Below are 25,161 nucleotides of genomic sequence, written 5' to 3'. Positions count from 1 at the left end.
ACCAAAATGTTAAGAGGAAATTTTTTCCTTTTTTTTGTCCTTTCGGCTTTATCCCGTGAGTTCAGGGTCCCCACAGCGACATCATTAGTCCACAGGTTGATTTAGCACAGTTTTTACACCGAATGACCTTCCTGACGCAACCCTCCCTAATTTCTGGGAATGGGCTGCTGGGGGTTCAGTGTTTTGCCCAGAGACAGTTTGACATATGGAAATATTGAGTATTTTCACAAAAATTAGGGACATTCTGCCTTTGAAATACATCAGCTTCTTTACCTTTGGGCTGTTCCCTTTCAGGGGTCCCCACAGCAAATGATGTGCCTCCATCTAACTCTGTCCTCTGCATCCTCTTCTCTCACACCAACTAACTTCATGTCCTCTCTCACTACATCCATAAATCTCCTCTTTGTTCTTCCTCTACACCTCCTGCCTGGCAGCTCCAACCTCAGCATCCTTCTACCGATATATTCACAGTCTCTCCCCTGAACATGTCCAAACCACCTCAATCTGGCCTCTCTGACTTTGCAAAACATCATCAATTACTGTATTTCAGTACTGTGTATCATACCGTTTGTGAGACCTCTGACTCACCTTTTATTGTTTCTTTTATTATCAAAACGGCCTGAACTGTTCTTGTTTGTCAGACAGACAGAGGGGTACAATCTTCTCGTCTAGTGCTCAACAAACTACAGTCTAATAATGACAAAAAGTCATTGTGAGCCTGACGTGAGTCCTGGAGAAGACAGGAAGGAAACTGCACCAAAGCCAGTGTGTGCCAGTAACAATATGCACAAATAACCATTTCTGATGAAAATTGTTTCTGCCTGAAGCTGAATCATGAGAGTTCACTGCCCCCCAGTGGTCACAGTCAGAAGCTACATCAAAGCAAAAATGTGAAGGTGGGCGTACTTAAGTTTAAAGTTTAACAATTTTTCAATTGTGTCTTAAAACAATAGCCAGGTTCCCATATGAACTTGTAAAGTTTTTGTGTTGTTGTTCTGGTTATAGTGGCCATTAAAAGCTGGTTTCACAATGAACCATCATTGTAAGTGATGCGGTAAGAAATTGGGAAATTACATTAAAACGTTCATGTGTGGATAATCCGGGGCTTCAGCAGTCAGAGACAAATTAAGTTCCTTTCTTTGACAATAGTCTACTTTTTATTTCCAAGGCCCTGCAGAGAAACTAAATCCAAAGGAGTCATTTTCCTCAATACCATCACGAATAAGAATGATTACAGGAAGCAACGGTTTTATTGCTCATCTGTGTGAAAACCCATTTGGACAATTGTGAACCTGTCCTTTAATATATCCAAAATGAATGTAGAATACTAAATTTGAGCAATCAGCACCAACAAAAATAATCAATGTTTTTATATATTTATTCTTAAAATCCTTATAAAGTAGTTGCAAAGCAATAATGCGACCATGTGTACAGGAATAATTTGTTTAAAGACTTTCAGTCAGGATTTAGAGTCCATCATAATACAGAACCAGCACTGGTAAAAGTCACCAACGATCTTCTCTTGGCCTCAGATAATGGACTAGTCTCTATACTTAGATCTTAGTGGGGCATTGGACACCATTGATCACAGCATTTTGATCAATGGACTGGAACATGAAATTGGGATTGAAGGAACTGCACTAGGTTGGTTTAAATCTCATCTGATAGATTTCAGAACATTTCATGTTCATGTTAATGATGAATCCTCCATGCACACAAAGGTTAGCTATGGAGTTCCACAAGGCTCTGTGTTAGGACCAATACTTTTTACTTTATATGTCTCCTTAAGGCAACATTTTTAGAAAACACTCCATACATTTCCATTGCTATGCTGATGATACCCAGCTATATCTATCTCTGGAACCAGATTGTTGATTGAAAAAAATATTAATCAAGTTTTAAGCTAACAAGTCATAAACACCTGGATGTCCCACAATTTCCTACTTCTAAACTCAGGCAAAACTGAAGTCATAGTATTTGGGCCTAAACATCTCAGAAATATGTTGTCGAACCATATCGTTACTCTAGATGGCACAAGTCTGGCCTCGACCGGGATTTGTCCTTTACCTCACGTATAAAACAAATCAAATTAGGAGAATCCTGTCTCAAAGTGGTTTGGACTACTGTAACTCCCTCCTTTCACGATGCCCCAAAGAGCCTGCAATTAATCCCAAATTCTGCAGCAAGAGTGAGGCCTCCACTCTAAGTACAATGCAGGTTCAAGTACAATCTGAAAGCCATACATATTTCAGTTTATAAAAGGGATTCAACCCTGCTGGGAAAACTGCAGAAGTTTGAGTTAGCACCTTGTTTTTAGCACCACAGAAAGAGCTTCCATTACATGTGTCGTTTCTTACAGAGTGACAAAAGTGATCTTCCCACATCCTCTGACTTAAAAATGAATAACAATGACATCTTATGGCTTTTTGGTTTTAAAATTTATAAACATATCACTCGCCCAGTTTTACACATTGAGAGTCAACGAGGAAATATCGTGGCACTTGTCTTTGGTGAGCAGACTTATTCGCATTTTTGTTGCCATACATAAGTCGATTGATCCCACTCTCATGCTTGTCTGCAGATAGAGAAGTCACAGCTATCAGATAGTTAGCATAGCTTAGCATAAAGGCTGGAAACATGGGAAAACTCCAACCAGCAGCTCCAGATCTTTTATTGGGACGGGTCCATGTGCCAAAAAAAGTTCTGTGTTAAAATGTGACAAAAGACAACTAATTATTGTTTTTACGCTTTGGTTTTGTATAGATTTAAACAGGAAATGACTGAAATGAGTGAGATTTAGTTCTAGTTCTAGTTTATCCCCCTTTTTTAGTCTTTGTACTAAGCTATGTTAACTATGTGCAATTTACTATACACACATGAGGGTGGCATCAGTCTCCTAATGTAACTCTCAGCAAGAAAACAAAGCTGCATTGTCCTGAAATGTTCCTTTAATGAAACCATGCATGCAGATTATTTGTCATTGTTGCTGCAGGGTTTAGTATAAGCAAACTGAATCTGCTAGATATATTTTTAAAATCAGGATCATTTCCTGTTGGTGTGAGTAAATACCGTTCATTTCTTCACATTTTCTCAAAGTGGTATCGCCCGTTCTCCTGCAGCTCTTTTAATCCTGGCACCGTGGTGGAGCAGGCTTGGCGTATTTCTACAGTGAATTTCTTTTTTTTTTTTTTTTTGGTCAAATATCAAGTCACTCTAACCCTCAGCATCTCTTCCCTCTATGATTTATTCTTATTCCACGCTAGCTTTGATGAGGTATCCGTTGAACGTAATATAGACGTCCACATCATCACTATAAATTGCGTTCTCCCTCTCCCTCTTGTACAGTCGGACCCACACCTCGTCGCTCAGCTCCAGCTGCAGCATCAGGCTCTGGCTCTGCATAATGGAGCGGTCGCTGGGCTGAGCGTACACGATGGCCCGTTCCGTGTCGTTCTGCATGATGTGCAGGTACGTCTCCTTGAAGTTCCACGTGTGAATGTTGATGTTGAAGAAGTAGACGCCCGGGATGTGGCAGAGGAACTTCCCCTTGAACATGTCAAAGTGGTCGTCCAGGTTGACGAAGACGGTGTCAAAGAGCAGCACCTGGTAGGACTCCAGGCTGTGGAGGGATTTGCGACGGCCGACCGAGAAGGCAGAGTAGTGGACTTTGCAGGGGTCGCCTTGAAGACCCGCTTGGCCTTTACTGCCTTTTGAGCCTGCGGGCCCCCTGGCACCTGGAGGGCCTTCATGTCCAGGTTTTCCAGGCGTTCCTCTGTCTCCACGGTCTCCTTTATCACCTGCAAAGGTGATAAAGGATATCACCTTATCACCTATACTTTAAACTGTATAAACTGTCCACAAACTGCAAAAGACTTTGGGCCTGGTGCTCAATTGGCTCAGTTCTTAGTGACCCTGATAACAACATTTCAGTTTCTGCAGGTTATAATAGATCTAAATCCAGCATATGGGGGCATTTTTCAATTTTGAGACTAAGAACTCGAGTACCTTTGAGGATGGTCATGTTGATGTAGGTGCGGACCTCTGGCACATGGTTGAACCCTCCCATGAATGGCTGTTCTCCACTGCCCTCTGCTGGTTCCAGGTCATCACAGCATTGCCTGCAGACGACAGGGGGAGCACTCGGCGGAGGCACCGGGTGCACCAGGGAGAGGACGGACACAAGGAGGAGGACCCCAAACATAGCTGCGCCTACGGCAAGAACAGCGGGGACTATGATTGGAAGATGCTCAACGTATTGGATGCTCGCTGGTCGAGCTTGACTGAGTTTAATAGAAGCAGATTGAAAAAAATCTGAATTAATGCTACAGTGATCTGTGTGATCTGAGACCCCCCCCTCCCCACACACACACACACCCCACCCCCTCAAAGCAAAGAATCTTTGTACAAAGTGCTTCACAAATTGCAGCTGCAAATGATGCGTTCTTAAACAAAAGTTCTGGATGGGAAGAAAATGTGGAATGATGCTGGTAGGTGACAATTGTAATTCATCATCTAGGGAACGTGAATGTATAATATAATGTCCCCTTTGAGATACGTGGCAGAAAAAGCCTTGAAACTTCTTTTAGGAAAGTGCAGCATTAGCAAAGACATACCAGTCATTACTGAATCATAACGGAAGGGTCAGTTGTTCGGCAGCTGTTCCAAAAGTTCGATTATTTTGTGTTCTAGTTGTCCTTTCCAGTGGAAAAGTCAGAGAGGAATATTGCAGCCGGAGCCAGAGAAAACATGTCATCACTCCAAGAAGAAGAAACAGGAGTCTGGCGAAACCAAGTGAAGCCTTTTTGCAACAAAAGCAGAATGTGCGTCCAGGCATTCAAGGCGGCGTTTCACGGGCCACTAAATGCTGCAGGAGGTTTCCATCCATGCACACAAGCCTGCAGAGCTCACTCCAAGAGGTCAAGTGGTGCCTCCAACACTCAGCAGCTCTCATCCAAAATGTGAAGAAAATTACACAGTGATGGGAGAAGGCAGGGCTGCAAAGTCATTCATCACCTGAAAGGCAGCGGTTTATTTAATCCAAAGTCAGTGGATTTGCTTTTTTCTGCTGGCTGTGATTTAGCAGATGTGGCTGTGTGCCAGGCTCCAGGCTTCAGTCGGCGTCTGCATGTACCGGAGCAGAACAGTGTGTGCAGCTGTGTTTATACAGGACAGTGTTGTCTGCAGCAGAAACGCACACACACACACACACACACACACACACAGGTTTGCCTGTAACTGATGCCGTTTCTTAGCAGCTGTTTTTTTAATGTAGGTGCTTTTCACTCTGTGTTTAGACTCAAGTGAAGGAAACGTGACGCCAGTGAAACCAGCTGTGTGTGTGTGTGTGCGTGTGCATCTACGGGTGTGTGCACGTTGCATTCGCAAACTATTTCTCTTGTGTCAGAAATGTGCTGCTTGTGTTAACTATGGAAGCCTGTTTCCACCACTGAGGTGGAAAAATCAAGAGCCTGTATCTCAAAATAATGCTTTACTAAATCAAATTATGAGATATTTACTAAACATAATGACTTAATAATGGGATATGTTCTCATTATTCTTAGAGACTCAAAGTATTGACAAAAGTATCTCAATATTTTGACTTAGTACATCCTTATTTACAGGATACAGGATCTTGATTTTTTTCCAAAGTTAAGTCTGCATATGCAGCTCAGCATTAATATGTCACATAATGGATTTTCCTGAAAAACGAAAACACGAAAACGATGAAAGGAGGGATCCTACAGTTGTCATGCAACAGTCAGAAAACGGATTCAAGTTCCAAGCGCCTTTGCAGCCCATAAAGCAGACGTGCCGGTCGGAATGAGTCTCACCTCGTTTGCAGCCGCTTCAGTCAGTCCGACAGCGACACGTGATTCCACCTGTACAGGACGCGGCTCTGCCGTGAAGAGGATCAGCTGTGGATGCTTTCACTTTGTTCGCTCTGATTGAACGCCGCGATTTGTTTGCTTATATGTTCGGATGAGTCACGTGCTGTCGCCAGGCTCCATCGTGCAGCCAGTAGCGGCGGATACGCGTTTTCCAGGGAGTATTTCCAAAGTGAAGGGAACTGCAGGTCATTCCCCCATGGCTGTGCATTTCCGCTGTCCTGAATTCCTGCGTCTCCCTCGACTGCTCCCGTCTGCTGCAGCTGCAAGGAGAAGGGGGGGGGGTCAGCAACGGAAAATGGGTGGGATGTCAATTAGTGACTGAGAACTCACGGGATAAGCTGGTGAGGGGGATGGGCTGTTCAGTGTTTAGCCCAGAGACCCTTCGAAATGTAGCCGGGACCGGGGATCGAACCACTGACCCTGTGGTTCATCCATTATCTGTAAGCACGTGGTCATGTTTAGCCTTTTTCGGGCGAGTGGCACCAATTAAGCGCACGTATACTGCGCCACCACCGTGCTGCTATACGTCATATATTATGAAAAGTGGACAAATGAAAAAAAAACCTGTCGCTTTGTACAAAAACCGCCAAACTTGTCCTCATAGGTTTGTTGTAAAAATATGGTGAAGTAATAATCAAAGATGCATCATTATGGGTCAACCACCGTTCATCACATACAGTGGTTAAAATCTGCTCCAGCTGTAGCGACAGTGACCTTTGACCATTAGATTCATTAATGACTGTAAATATTCAGCCACAATTACCATAATCAGTATCATTTAAAATCCACAGTTTTCTAAGTAAAGTACTTTCACTTTCGTACTTCCTCTGCACACGGTGTCACATTTCGCTGTGTAGTTCAGAATAAAGAGTGGAAACTCTACACGTCTACTCTTTCCATAAAACAGAGTCAGAGCACAGGTGAAGGCGGCACACACACATGCACCATGAGGACACGTGGTGAGGACACCCGACTGTAAACCTGTGTCACTTGCTGTGTTTAGGAGTCAGGAGCTCGTGTCCCGGTGCAGTTCTGATCCTCGTCCGGTTTTCTCTCTGGGGCCGTTTTATTTGGTCCTCATTAATTGCTCTGTATGAGACTTATTATTATTATTATTATGAGGTTCTGTGTTCACTTATTTTTTGTTTTGTGTCTAATCATTATGTCTGTTTTTCTAAATTTGTGACCATTTTGTGTTTGTTTTTGGACATTTGGACTGTGACTTTTTTTTTTTTTTTGCGAGCCACATCTTTGGGATCGTTCCAGGTCTTTCTAACTCATTTTTCACCTCTCTTCGTCTTTTACCTGAGCTCTTACAGACAAGAAACCTCCGAGACCCCCGGGGGCCCCTGACCTCTCTGGGCCCAAAATTCACACGGCCTTTGACGAACGCGAGTGGGGTCACAATGCAGTGACACACGGCTGATTTTCACAGAGGAAAACAGGGACCAAACATGTTTGCCCTCCTGGGGAAATACAAAGCGAACCCAGAGTTTTTGAGCCAGATTGGTTTTGCCTTCCACAGCCACACCCTCACTTCTCTGCACGCAACATGTTAGTGGCTGACATAATTATAAGGAAGTCGGATCCTGAAGGTGATTATCGTGGTTTAGCTCAGGGAAATAAAGGAAACAGAGGGAAAGTTCAGAAGCCATTTCTGCCTGTGATCATAACTTTCCATTCAGTCAATATGAATGTAGTTATGCTAGATTGCAACATTTGCTGCAATCTCCTAACACGCCCTCTGTCCTGAATTCTGCTACTTCAGCACAAACCACTTTCACTTTTTTTTCTACCAGAATGTTAAAAACTCCCTTCAACCTTTATGTTTTGTGTTTTTTTTTTGTTTTTTTTTTTTGATGGCAGGAAGACGTTTTGCACACACGAGTGCGATGTCGTAATACTTGAAAGCAGTGGTTGTACATTTTAGGAAATATGCTGATTCCTGCAACATTTATTTATGTACAAAAGCACAACGTTAAAAAAAAGACAGTTTGTGGTTTTACTGGGGTTTATGTGCCTGAGAGTCTTACACCCCCCCCCCCCCCCCCCCCCCCCCCCGATTTTCATTACCTTTCTCTTTGTTATGTTTTCTTGTTTTGTGTGTTTGCTGTGCTTTTGCCTTTCCAAGCCTTCAGGGGGGTAGAGGTCCCGTGGCTCTGGTCCAATGTCCTCTCTCATCTTATTCTACTCATACTCCGTGGCTATAATCCACAAAGTTGTAACTCTGATTGTCCATTAGTTTTCCTCAGAACAGAGGATGCTGTATGTTGTGCAGACTGTAAATGTCCCATTAGGTACATTTGTGATCCACATTAAACTTATCGTTTATTGATTCCTCTGGTGGCTTGTTTACAGTTTTACAGTTTATTGCTTTGTGCAAATGAAACAAAGACACTGCAACGTGTTTAATACGAGCGTAGATGCATAGAACTGTGAAACCACCATGAAAGAAATCAGGTTCAGGTGTCGGTTTCCATGTGAATGCATCGTTCCCCACGTATCTTTATGTGTAAGTGGCTGAAACCACCAGTTGTTTTGTGCTCTTGGGTTTCCAGTCAATTCAGAATAAACAAGCTCAATCTTACACATCTGTTTCTGTTAAAGGAGCTCAACCACTTTCACATCTTTTCTTCTGCGGTGATGTGGTGTCTTCTCCTCCAGGCTGCTTCTTTTCCACATCAAGACATGGAAAACATGGTCAACTTAACCTCACATCCTCCCATTTCACTGTGAGACAGATCCAAAACAGGCCCTGTGGTTTTTCAACCCAACTTTCAGGGGATATTTTTACGCTCTCCCACCCTCTGTTGTATGTAATCGGTATGTGTGTGTGTGTGTGAGAGACTTCTGGTCAGTGTGGTCAATGCTTCCCTGGTGACTGACAGAGCAGGCGCATAACATTTAAAGCTCGATGAACAGTACCAGCAAACTCAGCAGATGAAAATGATGCTTGTCATTCTTCTTATTCAGTTTAGTGAATTAGGGCAGAGCATGTGAAAGATGTGTAAACTGAGATGAAACAGTTCCTACAAAAGGAAAAGGAGGATGAAGAAGAAGAGGTAGAAAAGGAAGGACTCCGGCTTTAGTTTTCTTCAGTTTTCTAATGTCACCTAGTGGTTGAATGAACACAGTACATGAAAGATACATGAAGTTATTCTGGAACAAAAGGCTGAAATATAAATGCTACAAATATGAGTTAGTTTTACTTAGTTTTCTGAAAACCATTTGGTCAGCAACTTTTAAAAAGTAACTGTTAAATTACAAAATACTGCATGTTATGATCATAATGTATATTAGCTCACTATTTGTTTCTAAATGGTAAAAATAAGTGTTTTCAATGCTTTTGCAAATCATTTTGTGGAGCGAACAGTAAAATTATGTTAGTTTTAATCATAATTTCAATCATAATTTTCACCTGCCGGGTAAAAGCAAACTTCTATTACTGTTTTACACTCATTGTGTCAAATCTCCACATAAACCAATTCATTAATTCATTCAAACGTCTCACTTCTATGCAAAAAAAAAAAACTCAAAACCCGACGAAATGCAGCAAAATTATGTCAATATACAGCATTTGAATGATTCTTTGAAAGCAGCAACAACACACTGATTTTGTTCGTTCTTTGTAGAACTTTTAAATGTTCCCATGTGGGCTTGTGATGGTGCCAGTGAGACAAACCTACTCACATTTCAATAAACACAAGAAACAGGTAACTAGTGTCATATGTAACTGTTGCTATTCTCAAGCGTGTTTTGCATTTTGGAGGTTTTTTTTGTTTTGTTTTGTTTTGCCACTGACTGCAAGGGATTTTAATTCTTAACCAAAATTTCAGTGTGTAGAACTTTGCAAGAAAAGAGAGAGAGACTTGCAAACAAAGAAGAGAAAGTTTCATGGTTTTTTTTGGAAGGATTTATTTTTACTTTGTAAGCATTACTGTACACTTACACCACCTTTTTTTTTTTTCTTGTAAAAGGAAATTGAGGACAAACACTTAAGTGCTCTATTTATACAATAGAGTGCTTTGACTGTAGTTCTGTGAAATGGTTCGACACGGTTTGAAGCCTAAGTTAGCTGTTGTGAAAGAGAAATAAAAGTGTGTAGATGATGTTTCTTACTGACATGGCTAAATATTGTAAATCCTCTGTGAGGTGAACGGATGTTGATGGTTGTGTCAAAGTTAAATGTCAAACCACAAACTAATACACACATACACCACCGGGACCACCTGACAGGACATGTAAACACTCCAACCTACACACACACATACACACACGCCGCCTCTCACACTCGCGCTTCACGTTGACTGACGTGCCCACCCCTGAGCCTTCATTCCACAACGACACAGGAAGTCAGAGGGTGACCCATTTCGAAAAGAGCTTTTATTTTATTTGGTCTGTGCACAGCTGTCACCGAGTTAAACGGAAATTTACTGCATTTGTCGAGACAAAAGTAGCAACTTATCACTGACCTCATCGATTTGCACTCATCTAAATAAGTCATCTCAATAAACATTCTGAATCAGTTTGGCTCGTATGCACAATTCTTTATTTCAACATAGATTATGACATTTACAGGCCATGATGATTATGATTATGATTATGATTAAAAGGGATAATATGGTCTCTTCAAAAGCGTTACATCACTGAGCAGCTGACACAAACAAGTAATAATAACTAAAGCATTCGCGGCAAACCAGCTGCCTTTACGATGGACTAAAACACAGAAAAATTAATGCTGTAACACAGTGATGAACAGCTACGGGTTCCTGAACACTGTCTGAGAGTGCGAGTCCTTTCCTAATCTGACTCTAAAGCAAAGCCCGCACGCTCTTTATTAAAAGTAATTCACATGAGCTGCCCTGCAGGAGTAGAAGAAACACATTTTTCATTTCTGCGAAAGGTTTTAGTAGTTTTCACAATGTATGCAAGATTTAACTTAAAGTAATAAAAACTGTATTTGTACTTTTTCAGGACAGTATCATCACCGAGTGACATGAGCGTTTAGTTTAAAGTAACATGTTCTTCCATTGTCGGTGTCGTATTTTCAGGCTTTTGCGTTTAACTGAAAGAATGAAGTTTAAAGTACTAGTTAGGAGTCAAGGAAGCGAGATACGATTCTGAGCCCCAGTTTTTACATCTATTAGCAACAGAACGAGCTTCATTAGGTTTTTATTTTTATTTTTAAACACTATGATGCATATGTGTCCAAATCAACCAATCACAAATTCCTGTACACTTCCACTAAGCACTGTGAACTCAATTCAGATGTGATTGATTACAGCAATAATAGTCAACACTGAAGGTTTTTTAATAACTGGGTTCTTTCATCAAAGAGGCTTATGTTAGCTTATGCAATCAAACACTTATAATGTGGCTTTGCAGCTCTCCCCACATTCTGCGTAACTTTTTTTCCCTCTTTCAGCTTCTTGTTTTGGTTTCCAAGCCCACGCTTTCAATGTTTTGGTTCACTCTTGTTTCCAGCAGTGACAACGGCAAAGTTAAAGGCGAACTTGTAAAGATAACGGAGCACTTAGCAGCTAAATAATTAGATATTAACCTCAGGAGTAAAACCAAAACAGAGATAAAAGGCGAGTGAATACTGAGCTTCATCCTGTGTTAAGACAAACACCTTAACTGTTCGCTAAAAGGTGATAAAGTGTCAGTTTTCATCTTGTTCTGCAGCACTCAAGTGACCACAATCAATCACTATAGGCTTAATGCATTCGAAATAATAAAATTTGTAAAAATGCAGCTGAGCAGCTCAAACATGCTGTTTGGATCCATAATCAGGCTAAACTAAACAATAAGTCAGATTCCCTGTGTGGAAACAGGACCCCTCTGCATACACTTTTACATACACAATGGTTTTTAGATGGATTTATTGCTGAATGTGGTCTGTAACTCTTTGAGGGTCAGATAGCCTGTATGGGAGGGCTCCACCGGCATTGAAGAAGACCTGCACATGGCACCAGCATTTGGCCACGCTGCATAGCTGCCACTAGCATCCGCCAGACGTACATCCATCTGTTCGGTATCGGAGGATTTCTGAGTTGGACTGGCAGGATGAGGAGGGGGTGGAGCAGAGGAGGGAGGACACATCTGGAAAGGAAGATGGAGGGGGAGGAGGAAAAGATCATCTGAAACCTCTTTCATTTCGGCATCCAAATCCCTTTCATCTTGCTGATCCTCTTCATCTTCCCTTCCGGTGGCAAAACCAGAGTCTGGGCTCTGCGGCTCCCTCTTCAACGTTTCATAGGCTTTGGAGGTGCCGAGGGAAGAGCAGAAGCTGAGCTGCAAGTTGTGGCCTTTGTTAATAATGTGGAAATCTTCTTGATAGGAGAAGTAGGCGGGATTTGGTTCGGTTCGAGCTGAGCTGCCGGAGGAGCTGGACATGAAGTAGCCCATGTTAGAGAAGCAGGACGAGGAGGAAGAGTTGTCGATCATCCCACTGGTGTCTGAGCCGGCAGAGGCAGGACTTTTGAAGCTGCTGGAGCTGGAGGAAGGTGAGGTGGAGGGGACCAAAGTCCAGCTTTCACACACTTCCACCGGGGAGATGAGGTCGCAAGGCTGAGCCGTGAAGAACGATTCAGTAACTGGCAGAGGATTCAGCCATTTCTGGGGAAAAAGAAAAGCGTTTAGACGAGAACATACAGTGCACAAGCTTCCCTATATTTAGTAGTTATGAGCGTGAGTAACCAGTAATTGAGTTCTTTTGGTTTTACCAGCAACACGAGAGGCAGATCAACTTACAAATGTCATTATTTTGTGTGGGACAGACTGCAGCTCCTACACTATACATTACTTCTTCTTAACCTGAACCAAAAAGCACGGTTTAGTACTTTAGTAGTTTCAAAATGTGATGGGGCTCATATTTAGAAACCGTGGTCAGATTTGACACAGCAGAGGCCAATTGCTATAAAGCAAGACGAAACCTTTTTCCTTATCCCCACTCTCATTTCAAACTCCACACCCTTTGTTTGGGACACGGGCCTTAACATGTGACGAAAAAAACGAGACGTGGGCAACAAACGACCGAACAAGTAGTGTTGTATTAATAAAAAACACAACTCACAACGGGTCAGTCGAATTTTGCAAAGAGCCTCCTAGAGAAGCGGAGCCTTTAAGAGGTAAGAATGGAGCTAGGTTCATCACGTATCATCGATCGGGCTTAACACCTTGAAAATAACATTTCTCAGCATAAAGTTGCGAAGAATCTGGGGGATCCATTAAATAAGATCATTAAAACATAGATAACAAAACGAGTACCGAAAAGTCTTGATCACGGGGCTGACATGCACATGGAATCTGAAGGCCCTATTAATGCTGAAAGATATATATATACAGGATTTGGAGCAACGTATGCAGCCATCCACATGACGCCTGCTTCAGGAAAGCTCTACGTAATTTCAGCAACAAAATATCTAATCATGTTCGGCACATATTACAACAGCATGGCTCAGTAGTAAAAGAGTTTAGCTGCCAAACGGACTTGCCTGCAGCCCAGAGCTGTCACCCACTGATAACATTTGGAGCCTTAGGGGGTAAAGATATGATAAAGGAACTAAAGCAGCAGGGCTCCTTAGTTCCCAAAGAGGTGATGCACACTATCGTAAACCTGCTCCTGCATTGGCATAATTACCTTCTGCTTTATTTACATTTTAGTGTCCCAACTTTTTTGGAAATTGCAATGTTAATTAGAAATTGTAAGTTGTACATTGATCATCTGTTTACATTTACCAGAGTAAATAAAATAATTCAAAAATCGCATCGAAAAAAAATCCCCATACTTGATGTTGCAGTGCTCAGTTGCGTGTACCTGCATGTGTAAATAGTTCAGTGGTAGCCGCTGCAACCTATGTGGTGAGATACAAAAATAGTTATTGAGTAGAACACTCATAGTTACCTTTAGATTTCCTTCGTGCACAGAGTGGAGAGTGTGAAAGTATTTGGAAGGGTTTGGTACTGGCTTCCCTTTGATGCGCCTGAAACGGCACGAAAGAGCCTTCAGATTAGACGTCCTGCACGCAAAACACACAGGAACACTGTGCACATGGATGTACACTCACCCCTTGTTCACCCAGGTTTTGAATAGGATCAGCATCAGAATGAGGAGAAACGTGCTCAACAGCACTGCCCTTACTATCCAGAACCAGTCTGAAAGAGCAGGGACAACATTACAGACATTGAAATATGTCCAAAGTATTAGTCTACAAGGAAGGAACAACGCATGTTGCTCTTTTTGTTGAAGGAGTCCAGGATATGTCCCGGACCCCAGAAGAATGACCAGCTTCCCCGTTTAAGTGAGAACTACTTGGAATCCTGTCGGGAAACAGCTGGAAAGCTTTTCATTTGTTTCGTCTGCAAGTGCAAATGTTTCCCCAGCTGTTACCTTGGTCCTGTGACGTGTCCTCGTCTGTCGCTCCCGCCCAGGATGCGGTCGGACTCCAGTTGCTCCAGTGGCTGTTCGACGGTACAAAGGGCTTGACTCTCACCCTCACCTTGCAGAATCCCTTCAGTTGCTGAGACGGTATCCTTAGCTCATGGCCTTGTGTGGACAAAGTTTTGGCCTCCTAAAAATAATAATAATAAATTGCGTTTCATGTATTATAACAACGCTAATCTCAATAGGTTTTGTCAAAGTTATTTAACTGAGCGGCATCGACTGTGAACAATGTGCACTTTGATGAGCTATGTGTGAAACCAAGTCCTGCCCTATTTAGTAGTACAATACATGAGGGGAAGTGAGACTTAACAGTGACAGCTAAACCTTTGAGCAGCTAATGTCAGCAAAACATTACTATATGCAACAGATACGTGTTTCCCGCTTTGAAACTGAGTAATAAAACCCCGTCTGACTGTAAAGAAGAGGCCAGTGCACAAAACCTTTACAAAAGAGCATAACATGCAGGAACCGTGTGCATGCTGCAGCGTAAAAAGGAAAACATAGCTACACAGTCACCATATGAATATGAAGAGGAGGTTTTTTTTAAGAAAACAAATCAAATAAAAGCCCCTTTCATACTTTATGTGTAGGCATCGCAGAATCTGTAGATGGTCCACAGCCGTGGACATTCGTGATGATAACGTCTACTGAGTATTAGATGAATGACACTGATATTTTGTTCCCATCAGGATTAACTGTCATCTTTAGTAAAACTAACATTCGTATCAACTTTGTGTTCAGCACTATGAATATTAGACCAGGGGTCACCAACATGGTGCCCGTGGGCACCAGTTTGCCCGCAGGGACCAAATGAGTAGCCCGCGGGCTTGTTCTAATAGCTCACCTTAGTGCCACTTTCCAATTTTTTTGTTGCTATTCTTTTTTTTTTTAAATCACATTTGAAAGTTATTGTGAGAAATCATTGACATGATCTGTGTCTTCACATAGATGAATATCATTAATTTCATTAATCATTAATAATAACATATAATTAACGGTAAATTGAGCAAATTGGTTAGTTCAGAAGTGCGTATCAGACTGGGAGCCCTTCGCATCGAAGAAGTAGCTCTGAGTTACAAAAAGGTTGGTGACCCCTGTATTAGACCATATCAACACGAGCATATTAGCACTGTCACCGTGAGCATGTGCTTACATACAGTGAGTTGTGTAAAAATGTCCTGCATCCATGCAGCATATTCACCTTCCATGTCTGGGTTTTCTGTTTGATCTGAACTTGGAACTCAAAGGAGTCGAGAAATATGGAGAGAGGACTGACAAGACTCCATGTTATCCAGGTCTCATTGGCAGTCCTGCTGACATTGGGAACCCCTGGCGGCTGCATTTTAACTGTGCACACATGCAAAAACACAAAACGCACACACAGAAAGACAAACAGTGCTTCGGTTTAATTCTCAGTGTCGGCAAAAGACTGACTGACGATTTCTTCCCACGGACAAAAACCTGCATCCTCAGCCGTACAGTGAAGGTAAACAGCCTGTCAGGGGGCAAATCAAAGGAAGGACTCACTGTGATTGTAGGGTTGATAAGAGGTCATGTTTTCCACCAGCTTTCCATCACACTCCAGTCTGATGGGCATGTCTTCCTTAGGGTGGAATTCCTGGATGAACGGGAGGTAAGTCATCAAACGGTGAGGTGAGAGACTGCACGGGTGAATTAAGTGCAACTCAAAAAGGAAGGAGAAGCAGACACGAATGATGTGTGTGCAACTTTGAATGAAGATTATGTTCGTGACTTACCATGTTTTCAAAGACAAAACTGCAGCCTGGGGGAGAATTTGTTAACTGTTTCAGCTTGCAGCTCCTCCTAAGACAAAGCGAGAGAACAGCAGTCATCGCTAAGTCCTGCCGGTTCGGCCAAAACTCACAGAGCAGCTGTTGCTGTGCGTTCCACAGAAAAATGGTGCAAATACACTATAATACGAGGAGAATCTTACTGGATTCGCTTAACATATCTGGAGTCTACAACAAATTCCCAAGTTTCTCTGATTCCAAACATCCAACAGTCCAAACCAGGAGCCACAGACGCGTGGGTCCACGTACAGCTGACATTGTTGACAAAGTCATTCACACAAGAGAGTCCTTGAGAGCCAGAGACACAACAACAGAAAGAAACAGATAAGAATGGACAGCCGTCTTTATCAGTGTCGCTGGCCTTGTCCTTCATGTACTGTAGGACACCCAGACCAGGGACCTCTGCACAAACGTGTTTTGGCAAAGTTAAAGTGAAATTGGGGAAAAAAAGAGACCTTTGTGAGACTGGGCTGCATGGGCTGACAGCAGGACCACCAGGACGTGTAAGGACCACAGCGTCTTCATTACCATTGCCGTGATACGCCTGTGAACAGAAAGGAGGATCATTACAAACTGTAATTTAATCCCATTCTGAAGACAACTACCCAGCTTTCTCGCTCCATACGGTTTTGTTTTATGACGTGAATAAGAAGCCATTTCTAAAACCTGACATCGGTGAACCACCATCAGCACGGAGCCCCACACAAACTGAGAAACCAACACTAGATGTCCACACGCAATAGACTCATCCTGAGAAGGCAGCAGATGCAAGTGAAACTTGACTGAAAGAAGTGACACCTGTTCTGGTTCACCGACAGAAAATATTGTATCAAGTGTTAGTCACGGAACGAGCTTCGTCAAGTGTGATGTTTGAGTTCGTTTACTGCCGCTGATGTCATGCGAGGGAAAAAGGGATTTACAGCCGCTGAACAAACTTCTCTAGATAAAACAGGCTACAGATTATGTATAAAACTATGGTATTTCTTTCCCCCATAATCTCCATAATCATAATCTGTCACTGATTTTTTTTTCCACTAAACGCTCAACTGCGTAGGATCATAAGTGACTTGTGAAAAGTGCAGATGAGTCACCTTAATTGAAATCCATGTCAGAAAATAATCCCCAGATGAGACCGTTGGCGTCTTATGAAAAGCGGGTGAAACACACCTAACACCTACCTCTGAGCAGCAGCAGCAGACGTTAAATAGCTCAAAACGGCTCAAAAAAAGACAGTGATGTGGATTTATTAATATACCTCAAGATATAAGAGGAAGTAGCCGCACATTGGTATTTTTTCCTTTTAAAAACGAGGAAAACGGTACCTACCTCATGGTTTTGGTCAGTAAAGGCAGCAGGGGGTCCATGAGAGGTAACACATTGTCCTCCTGTGGACTGACGAAGTGAGATGATTTCCTATTCTTATGTCTTTCTGTCTTTCTGCTCACACATCACTCTCTCATCTTCTTGTGCAATCACCCACCCCCCCCTGCGTCTCTCTGTCTGTCTCTGTCTGTCTGTCTTTCAGTCACTCGCACTCATCCCTCTGTCTCCTCTCTCGCGACCCTCTCTCTTCATTTAAGTGCCCAGTGACATTTTCCATTTGTAACCACAGCGAGTGTCAGGGGCTTTACAGGAAGCTTCATAAAGCTGTGAGTGACAGAGTGAGAGAGAGCGAGAGAGAGAGAGAGAGAGAGAGAGAAAAGACAGACCAGGGTTGAAAAGGGAAGGGGAGGGGGGGAGGGTGGGAGGTGTTGGCGAGCAAAGTGACTCCTCCTGCTGAGCAGCTACCTGGACCTCAATCATAGCTTTTAAGATAATAATTGTATTGAAAACAAGAAATACAAAGCACCACCACATCCTGTTTCAATCACAACTTAAAGTGGGCTGTATAAAGAGAAAGTCGCAGGCTGCTGTATGAAGTGGTTTATGTCAATGAAACTCAACTTAAACTGAAGATTCGGAGGATTAAAGAGGCTAAAGTTACCAGATTTAGAACCACTGGGTTTTTTTTTACGACACAAAGGAACACACACACACACACACACACACACACACACACACACAAGGCCGTACAGCATCGAAACCGCTGCTGTTATAGCCGCAACCACTGCAGATGCATATTTATACAAGTGAAATGCTTCATAGGGGAAAGAGGAAAGGTGGGTGAGAGCTGCAGCCTGCTTTTCACTCAAAGGTCACTGAGCATTTCTTTTTCTTTAGCCACAAAATTTACTCTTGGTAGTTCAGTGCATTCATCAATATCTGTTAATCCATCGACAAAGAGCCGGTGGAAAGTACTGTACTCATTCGAATGTTTCCATTTCATCTTATTTCTACTTCTTCATAGTTCACATTTTACAGTTTTAGAAATCCAACTTTTCACAATATGATTTCAACATTTTGGACATTTTTACATTACAATAAGCTCAATACACATTATACAGTCTTCTTCTTCTTTTCCTTTCGGCTGTTCCCTTTCAGGTGTCACCACAGCGAATCATGTGCCTCCATCTAACCCTGTCCTCTGCATCCTCTTCTGTCACACCAACTAACTTCATGTCCTCTCTCACTACATCCATAAATCTCCTCTTTGCTCTTCCTCTAGACCTCCTGCCTGGCAGCTCCAACCTCAGCATCCTTCTACCGATATATTCACAGTTTCTCCTCTAAACATGTGCAAACCACCTCAATCTGTCCTCTCTGACTTTATCTCCAACACATCTAACATGAGCTGTCCCTCTGATGTCCTCATTCCTGATCCTGTCCATCCTCGTCACTCCCAAAGAGAACCTCAACATCTTAAGCTCTGCTACCTCCAGCTCTGCCTCCTGTCTTTTCTTCAGTGCCACTGTCTCTAAGCCGAACAACATCTCTGGTCACCACCGTCTTGAACACCTTTCCTTTCATTCTCGCTGATACTCTTTTATCACACAACACACCTGACACTTTTCTCCACCTGTTTCAACCTGCCTGCACTCGCCTCTTCACCTCTTTTCCACACTCTCCGTTGCTCTGAACCGTTGACCCTAAGTACTTCAACTCCTGCACCTTCTTCACCTCTGCTCCCTGTAACCTCCCCGTTCCACCTGGGTCCCTCTCATTCATGTATTCTGTCTTACTGTGGCTAAACTTCATTCCTCTGTTTTCCGGAGCAGACCTCCACCTCTCTAGATTTTCCTACACCTGCTCCGTGCTCTCGCTACAAATCACAATGTCATCTGCAAACATCATGGAGATTCCTGTCTAACCTCATCTGTCAGCCTGTCCATCACCAGAGCAAACAAGAAGGGGCTCCGAGCCGATAAAATCTGTAGTGATCACAAAATAAGCCCCAAACAAATCTGTTTAGTCCAATAATCATCTCAAGACATGTCCGTTTTATCTTACGCTGCATTTGGAGAGGAAGCCCCATATGCTGAGAACCACTAGATCATCCAACTATAAATAAATAGATTACAGTTAATATCTCAAGCAGGAAATACCTGCTTGTATTATCGATGGACCAGTAATAATCTAATAATGTCACAATCAGTACATCAGTAAGAGATGTTTTACTTTCCTTTCATCACATTTTTACTGAAAATACTTGAGAAACTTATTTTGAAATTACACCGTTCAACACCCTGTCCACAAAAACCATAGAATCTAATAGATAAGAAAAGTAATGAAATGAAAATTATTGTTAAGACAGGCTCATATAAGGAGGAGGGTTATTGTTATTAGTAATAAATCATTAATGTTAAATATCACTTAGTGGCCATAGAGCTTTTTAACCAAGTAATCCAAGTTTCACTGCCCTGAGTTGTGTCATTATCTCATTTTCAACTCATCGCCTTTCACAAGTCAGGAAATAAAAAGTCCACAAGAGCCTCGATGTCCACAACAAGGCAAAGTATCCATCAATAGTCAGGACGAAGAAAGAGAAAGAGTGTGGATATTTAAATCACTGCACTACACACAGTTATGAAAAGCAGGATGTCATGACAACTGGCGACACGTCCAGTATGGTGGACAGAGAGTTGCCATGGGAGCTGAGCTTATTTGGCTGGTCACCATTTGGTATTTTATCATTTGTTTGAACATTTACGACGACGTGATTCGACCGTGGACTCTATGTTCCTGTTATAGCTGTTACCATGTCTCATTGCACTGTGCGAATGTTCAGAATTGCAGCTTTTATCTGATGGTAGTTAAGCCTTGATATGTTAGACAACATAGAACAGAGCATCCTTTGTTTCAGACGACCCAGATTACAAGTGAGCAAAAGTGCTGGAACATGAGACTGATGGGCGCTTTTTGTTACCTGACGGTGTCCCGTGAGACCAGTTGTTCAAATTGTAGACAGCTGTGTGTGTCCACTCTTTTTTCAAAGAAGGCTTCATGAGCAAATGCAGAGGCCGAACCACAAGACACAAACACCTCATCAGCAATAAGAATGAGTAGATAAACAGTCTCACAGACTTTTACACCATGATGAACCGCTACCACGGCAATGAAAAGGCTAAAGTGGGGACTTAGAAAGAATCCGCTCATGACCCAAACGTTACAGCGGAGGTGGCGTCACGGCTTGGACTGCATGGCTGCTTGTGAATGAGGCTCACTGCTCTTTAGTGATGATGATGATGATGATGCCTGCAACTTTACAGGAAAATTCATCAAAACTGATTTGCTGCACAATGAAGCTGTTACCAAACAATGACGCAGATCATGCTGCTTACTCAACAAGCGACTCCATCAGAGGGAAAACAAGAAGCTGACATAAAAGGCGGGAAGGCTGGAAAAGCATAGAGCAAGAAAAAAGAAACACAAGAATTTGGTGACGTCGGTGAGTTACAATGAATCTGCAACTAAATATGATCTATGATTTCATTTAAAACTATACGTTCTAATACTTTTTCTCCCCTAAATTTTGGGTCAGACGGCGCTAAAGTCATCCATGCACATGAACACCTTCTGAACACAACCCAATTTCACTTAAACCTTTGTAGGCGTTTCACAATAGGTGAGTGCAGCAAGCAGATTATTGAAGTGATTATATAGATGTAGGTTACAAGTGCTCATCTCAGTCTTAAAGTTCAGTCAAAGGTTATTGAGTAATACTCATCCATGCTGCATGTATAGGCCTACACACCACAGAGCATTCACACATACACACCTACCGTTGCAACACAACATGTTTGAACTCAGCTACCAGCAGACGCCTGGTTTGTGCCTGAGTTGGTTGCAGGCCTGCAGCAGGTCAGAGGGTGATTGGATGCGTGCAACCCCTCCCCCCCACCCTCCCCACTAGTTCCTGCAGTTAGTAAGGTGCATCAGCTACAACTGTGGTAGAAGGACAGAGAAGGGTGGCGGGGAACTGAAGCGTGTGGAGGAGGCGTGTGGGCGTGTGGGGGGGGGGGGGGGGGGGGGGGCAAACAGCAGTTGTCAAAAGGTCAAAGTCCGCTGTGTCTGAGGTGGGAAGCTGCAACAAAGACCATTGTGGTGTTTGTGCTCAAAAAGCAACAAAAAAAGAGAAAAAAAAAAAAGTCTCCACCAATACACCACAAAGACAAGGGTTTGTTCAGTGGGGAGAAGGTGAGAACAATAACAAGGGAGGGCGCGTTCAAAACGCAAATCTATAGCTCTGCAAGCCTCGAGTCATTTACAGGCAACGTGATGCTTCTTTTAAAAAAGAAAAAGGTGCAGTAACTGTCTTTCTATTTATTAATTCACTGAATGCACAAGTTAAATAAAATACTATGTATCATTCCTGTAAAGAGGGGCAAGAGCTGACTAAGCTCAATATCCTGTGGTGCAGACGGATGCAAATTTATCTACTACAAGATGATTCACATACAGCCAAGAATAAACGCAGGGCCTTTCACTCTTATGCGAAGGGAAAATAGTAGAATAAAGCTCTGAATGATCCCAACGCTAACATGGATGTCGGCCTGCAAACATTCGATACAAGGCACAAAATTAATGCGCAGCTGAAAATCAGACTCATATGTTTAAACTCTCACGCACATATTTTTTTATTCTGCTAAACCTTAAAGGAGTCGACAGCAGTGAACGTTGGGAAATACAAATACTAAATTACTGCAGACTCGTGGGAGTGACGCATGAGTTTAAACACAAGCTGCAGACTGCTGACTAAGCACTTCGGCCGGGGATTATCGCTATACAATGTCGATTCCATTCGGCAACGTCGTACAGTTCCCCTGGGCCTCTTTTGTCTGTGTAGTAAGGAACAGATCAGATCTCGACTACAGATATGAGTTATGTAGGTTTAACTCAGTGGGGTTTTGACAAAAAGCAAGTTTCAGTGGTTTCTGTGAAACCACCTACATTATGGTGCTTTTACACACAAGGCAACAAATGACCTCGGCTACTGCAACCAGTCAGCGGTTTAGGTACATACATGTTCAGTTTGAGTCGGGACATCTTTGAGCTTTATGTGCCCTAAATTTTAGATTGCAGCCAAAAATATCTCACCTTAAGCACAGAGAGGAAGTGTCTCTAAATAAGTGTGTTAAATAAAGTTTATGGATCATTTTATTATTACAGCAATGTTTTTTGTTTTTTGTTTTTCATCTCATGCAAACACCCACACGCCATGTTGCAGCTGCAATGCCAAAATGCCGGGAGTTTGGCTACAGCTCAGTGCAATCACAGATTATTTTTGCCTTTCTTAGTGGTATTTCATTCCAGATGAAGGCGTCTTTTGATTGTTTATTGCAACCGTAGCAGCTTGTACGAGTGCAAATAACACCTTATTTTCTGCATTTCCAAACAAACCAAAAGTGTGAATCATCAGGGTGGTATATATGTTGTGGTCTCGGGGTAGGAAGCAGGACCTCTTTTTGCGGTGCATGTTTTTTCTTCCATTTCAGCCAGTATCTCGTTTAGCTTCTGGTTTGCGATGTTTTCTCTCTGTCCGCTGCACTGCAGGTGAGCCATACTGCACACATGTGCTGTACTCTGCGTATATGAAAAACAATTCAGAGGGAAACACGGCTGAACAATGCAAATATATACAGGTGCTTCAGCAAGTGTTCAGACTTTCTGTTTTTACACTTCCAAAAATAAATCCAAAACGCAACAAACTGTGTAAAAGTGTACCAAAGAAAATTAAAGCTGTATGAGATCGTGAGGAAAAAACATCCTTGGTGAGAAGTCAAAGCACCTGCTAATGCCGTCCCTTTGGTGAAGCATGGTGGTGGCAGCATCATAGGGGGGTTTAACACCAGCAGAGAGAAGAGACCTGAATCTGAAGCAGTGGTTTACAAAAATGAGCTGAAGCAAACAGCTTAGACTTAAACATAAGTCTAGGCTTACATCCAATCTCAAGGCACTTGAGGATATGTGATGAAGAATGGGGATAAACCGTCCAGTTCCAGGTGTGGGAAGCTTGTAGAGACATAAACCTAAAAAGGCTTGAAGCAGTAACTGCTGCCAAAGGGGTTTCTATGGCATATGAACAGAGGGTTCTGAATACTAAGCCATAATGACCATGTTTTCGCCTGGTCACCATGGCTTAGACTGCAGACTGATGAGCAAGAGTTCTTCCTGAAGCTTTTTAATAAAAAGAGGAACGGGGGGAGAGAGAATCTACCCATTTCGTGCGCTTTGTGGCCGCAGCACAGATCTGGAGCCCAGTGGAGCAGGTAGTCAGAGAGTGTCCGATGTTGGAGTCCCTGCTGATGGACTTCCACGTTGAAGGAGCACCTAGACAGTTTGACAGGTATAATAAGAGGAAAAAGTGGGGAAAAAGAATTTTGAAAGCATCTTTAAACAGGTGAGAAGGCTATGTGAGGCTTAGGGGTGAGTGTGTTTCATTCCTAACGTATTTCTTTTCATTTGTAAGAGCAAAAATCCTCAAGATACTTTTTTTTTTTTTCATACAGTGTTTCAGCTCCAGCATCAGCGCAAACAGTGAGAGCGTTTCCACGTGCACGGCTCGCAACTGTGCACATGGACAAACATTCACACACACTGAATTATTTAGGAGCATAAGATTTCGTTTCAGCTACTCGGGATTCACTTGATTTACTACACCATCGTGTCAGCGTGAGCAGAGCCTGTGAAATAACACACTTCGCCTGGAAACGTACTGACAGCAGCACAGTGAATAATAATCAGGGGTTAACATCAGAGAGTTAACGTCAGTACCGTTCCATAGGCTCCAACCAGCAAGCAGGAATGTCCAAACTATACATCCGGCACATAAAGTTCTCGTAGCCTAAATTGTACATTCAACGAAGCCTTTGGGGGTCACAAGTTCAACTATTCCTTAGCTGTCATTTACTGAGCAGTGCAGTTCATATGAACAAACTAAGGAAGGTTTCTCCTGTGTAAAGACTTGCACAGCCAGAGCAGCTGCAGCAGAACCTCAGGGAGTATGGGGTGAAAACCACGTTAACGTGCAAGTACAGACCTGGAAAAGCGTGTTGGTGCGGAGACAGTGTCCCAGGCTGCGATAGCTGTGGGGATACGAGGGGGACGATCCAGGATCGGCATAGGATGAGGCAGTGACAGAGAGGCCACAGGAGGAACATCTACTGTCGTCACCTGCAACACAACAAATCAGATGAAACCATAACTAAGAAAAACACTGTCAAGACTGCAACGGACAAAAAAAAAAAAAAAAAAAAGTGAGAAAAAAGCAGCGAGAACCAGAAAAATAACGTCGGGTTTTCACCTGTGTATTTGCCAGTTCTTTGTCTATTTGGTCAACAGAGGCCATTCGGTCTTAGATACTTGGGTAAACCACAGGAGAAGTGAGGCACAACAAATGGTGTTAAATTTCTTAGAAGTGTCATGCGAGTCGCCCCAGAGTATTACATCACCTTAGAGAGAAAACAAAAAGGGGTGAGGGGCATCTATTTTGTTGAATTATGATTCCGAGTCTTTTTTCCCTTTAACGACAAGACATTTAGAAGTTTGTCCTACAAACCCCCCAAAAGTCACAACACTTTACTTATATGTTTCCCCATTTGGCTGTTTCTTACCCCCCCCCCCCCCGACTTGCTTAATG

At 42.7% G+C, this 25,161-nt stretch overlaps 2 protein-coding genes and 1 long non-coding RNA gene across 4 annotated transcripts; all 3 read right to left on the bottom strand.

The window, feature by feature from the left end:
• Window positions 1-3,173: 3,173 nt before the first annotated feature.
• c1qtnf6a (C1q and TNF related 6a) lies at window positions 3,174-6,146 on the bottom strand. 2 transcript variants are annotated; one of them, XM_067476244.1, is made up of 3 exons: window positions 5,832-6,146; window positions 4,006-4,209; window positions 3,174-3,797 (listed from the first exon to the last, which is right to left on the bottom strand). In XM_067476244.1, exons 2-3 carry the CDS (start codon window positions 4,199-4,201, stop codon window positions 3,250-3,252), a joined length of 744 nt encoding a protein of 247 aa, XP_067332345.1. In that variant the 5' UTR covers window positions 4,202-4,209; window positions 5,832-6,146; the 3' UTR covers window positions 3,174-3,249. The 2 variants fall into 2 exon arrangements, with proteins under 2 accessions (XP_067332345.1, XP_067332344.1); XM_067476243.1 differs by lacking the exon at window positions 5,832-6,146 and adding an exon at window positions 4,614-5,318.
• Window positions 6,147-10,420: 4,274 nt separating this feature from the next.
• On the bottom strand, window positions 10,421-17,806 carry il2rb (interleukin 2 receptor, beta). Its single transcript, XM_067476238.1, has 10 exons — window positions 17,472-17,806; window positions 16,601-16,689; window positions 16,289-16,433; window positions 16,092-16,158; window positions 15,862-15,952; window positions 15,536-15,681; window positions 14,281-14,461; window positions 13,958-14,045; window positions 13,795-13,873; window positions 10,421-12,506 (listed from the first exon to the last, which is right to left on the bottom strand). Exons 1-10 carry the CDS (start codon window positions 17,507-17,509, stop codon window positions 11,760-11,762), a joined length of 1,671 nt encoding a protein of 556 aa, XP_067332339.1. The 5' UTR covers window positions 17,510-17,806; the 3' UTR covers window positions 10,421-11,759.
• Window positions 17,807-21,582: 3,776 nt separating this feature from the next.
• Window positions 21,583-25,096, bottom strand: LOC137099952 (uncharacterized). Its single transcript, XR_010910831.1, has 3 exons — window positions 24,826-25,096; window positions 24,562-24,695; window positions 21,583-23,852 (listed from the first exon to the last, which is right to left on the bottom strand). It is a non-coding gene; the product is annotated as an uncharacterized lncRNA (long non-coding RNA).
• Between the last annotated feature and the right edge of the window lie 65 nt (window positions 25,097-25,161).

This window comes from Channa argus, chromosome 15, assembly GCF_033026475.1.
Source record: "Channa argus isolate prfri chromosome 15, Channa argus male v1.0, whole genome shotgun sequence".
Classification (NCBI taxonomy): Eukaryota; Metazoa; Chordata; class Actinopteri; order Anabantiformes; family Channidae; genus Channa; species Channa argus.
This window is presented reverse-complemented; position numbering and strand designations above follow the sequence as displayed.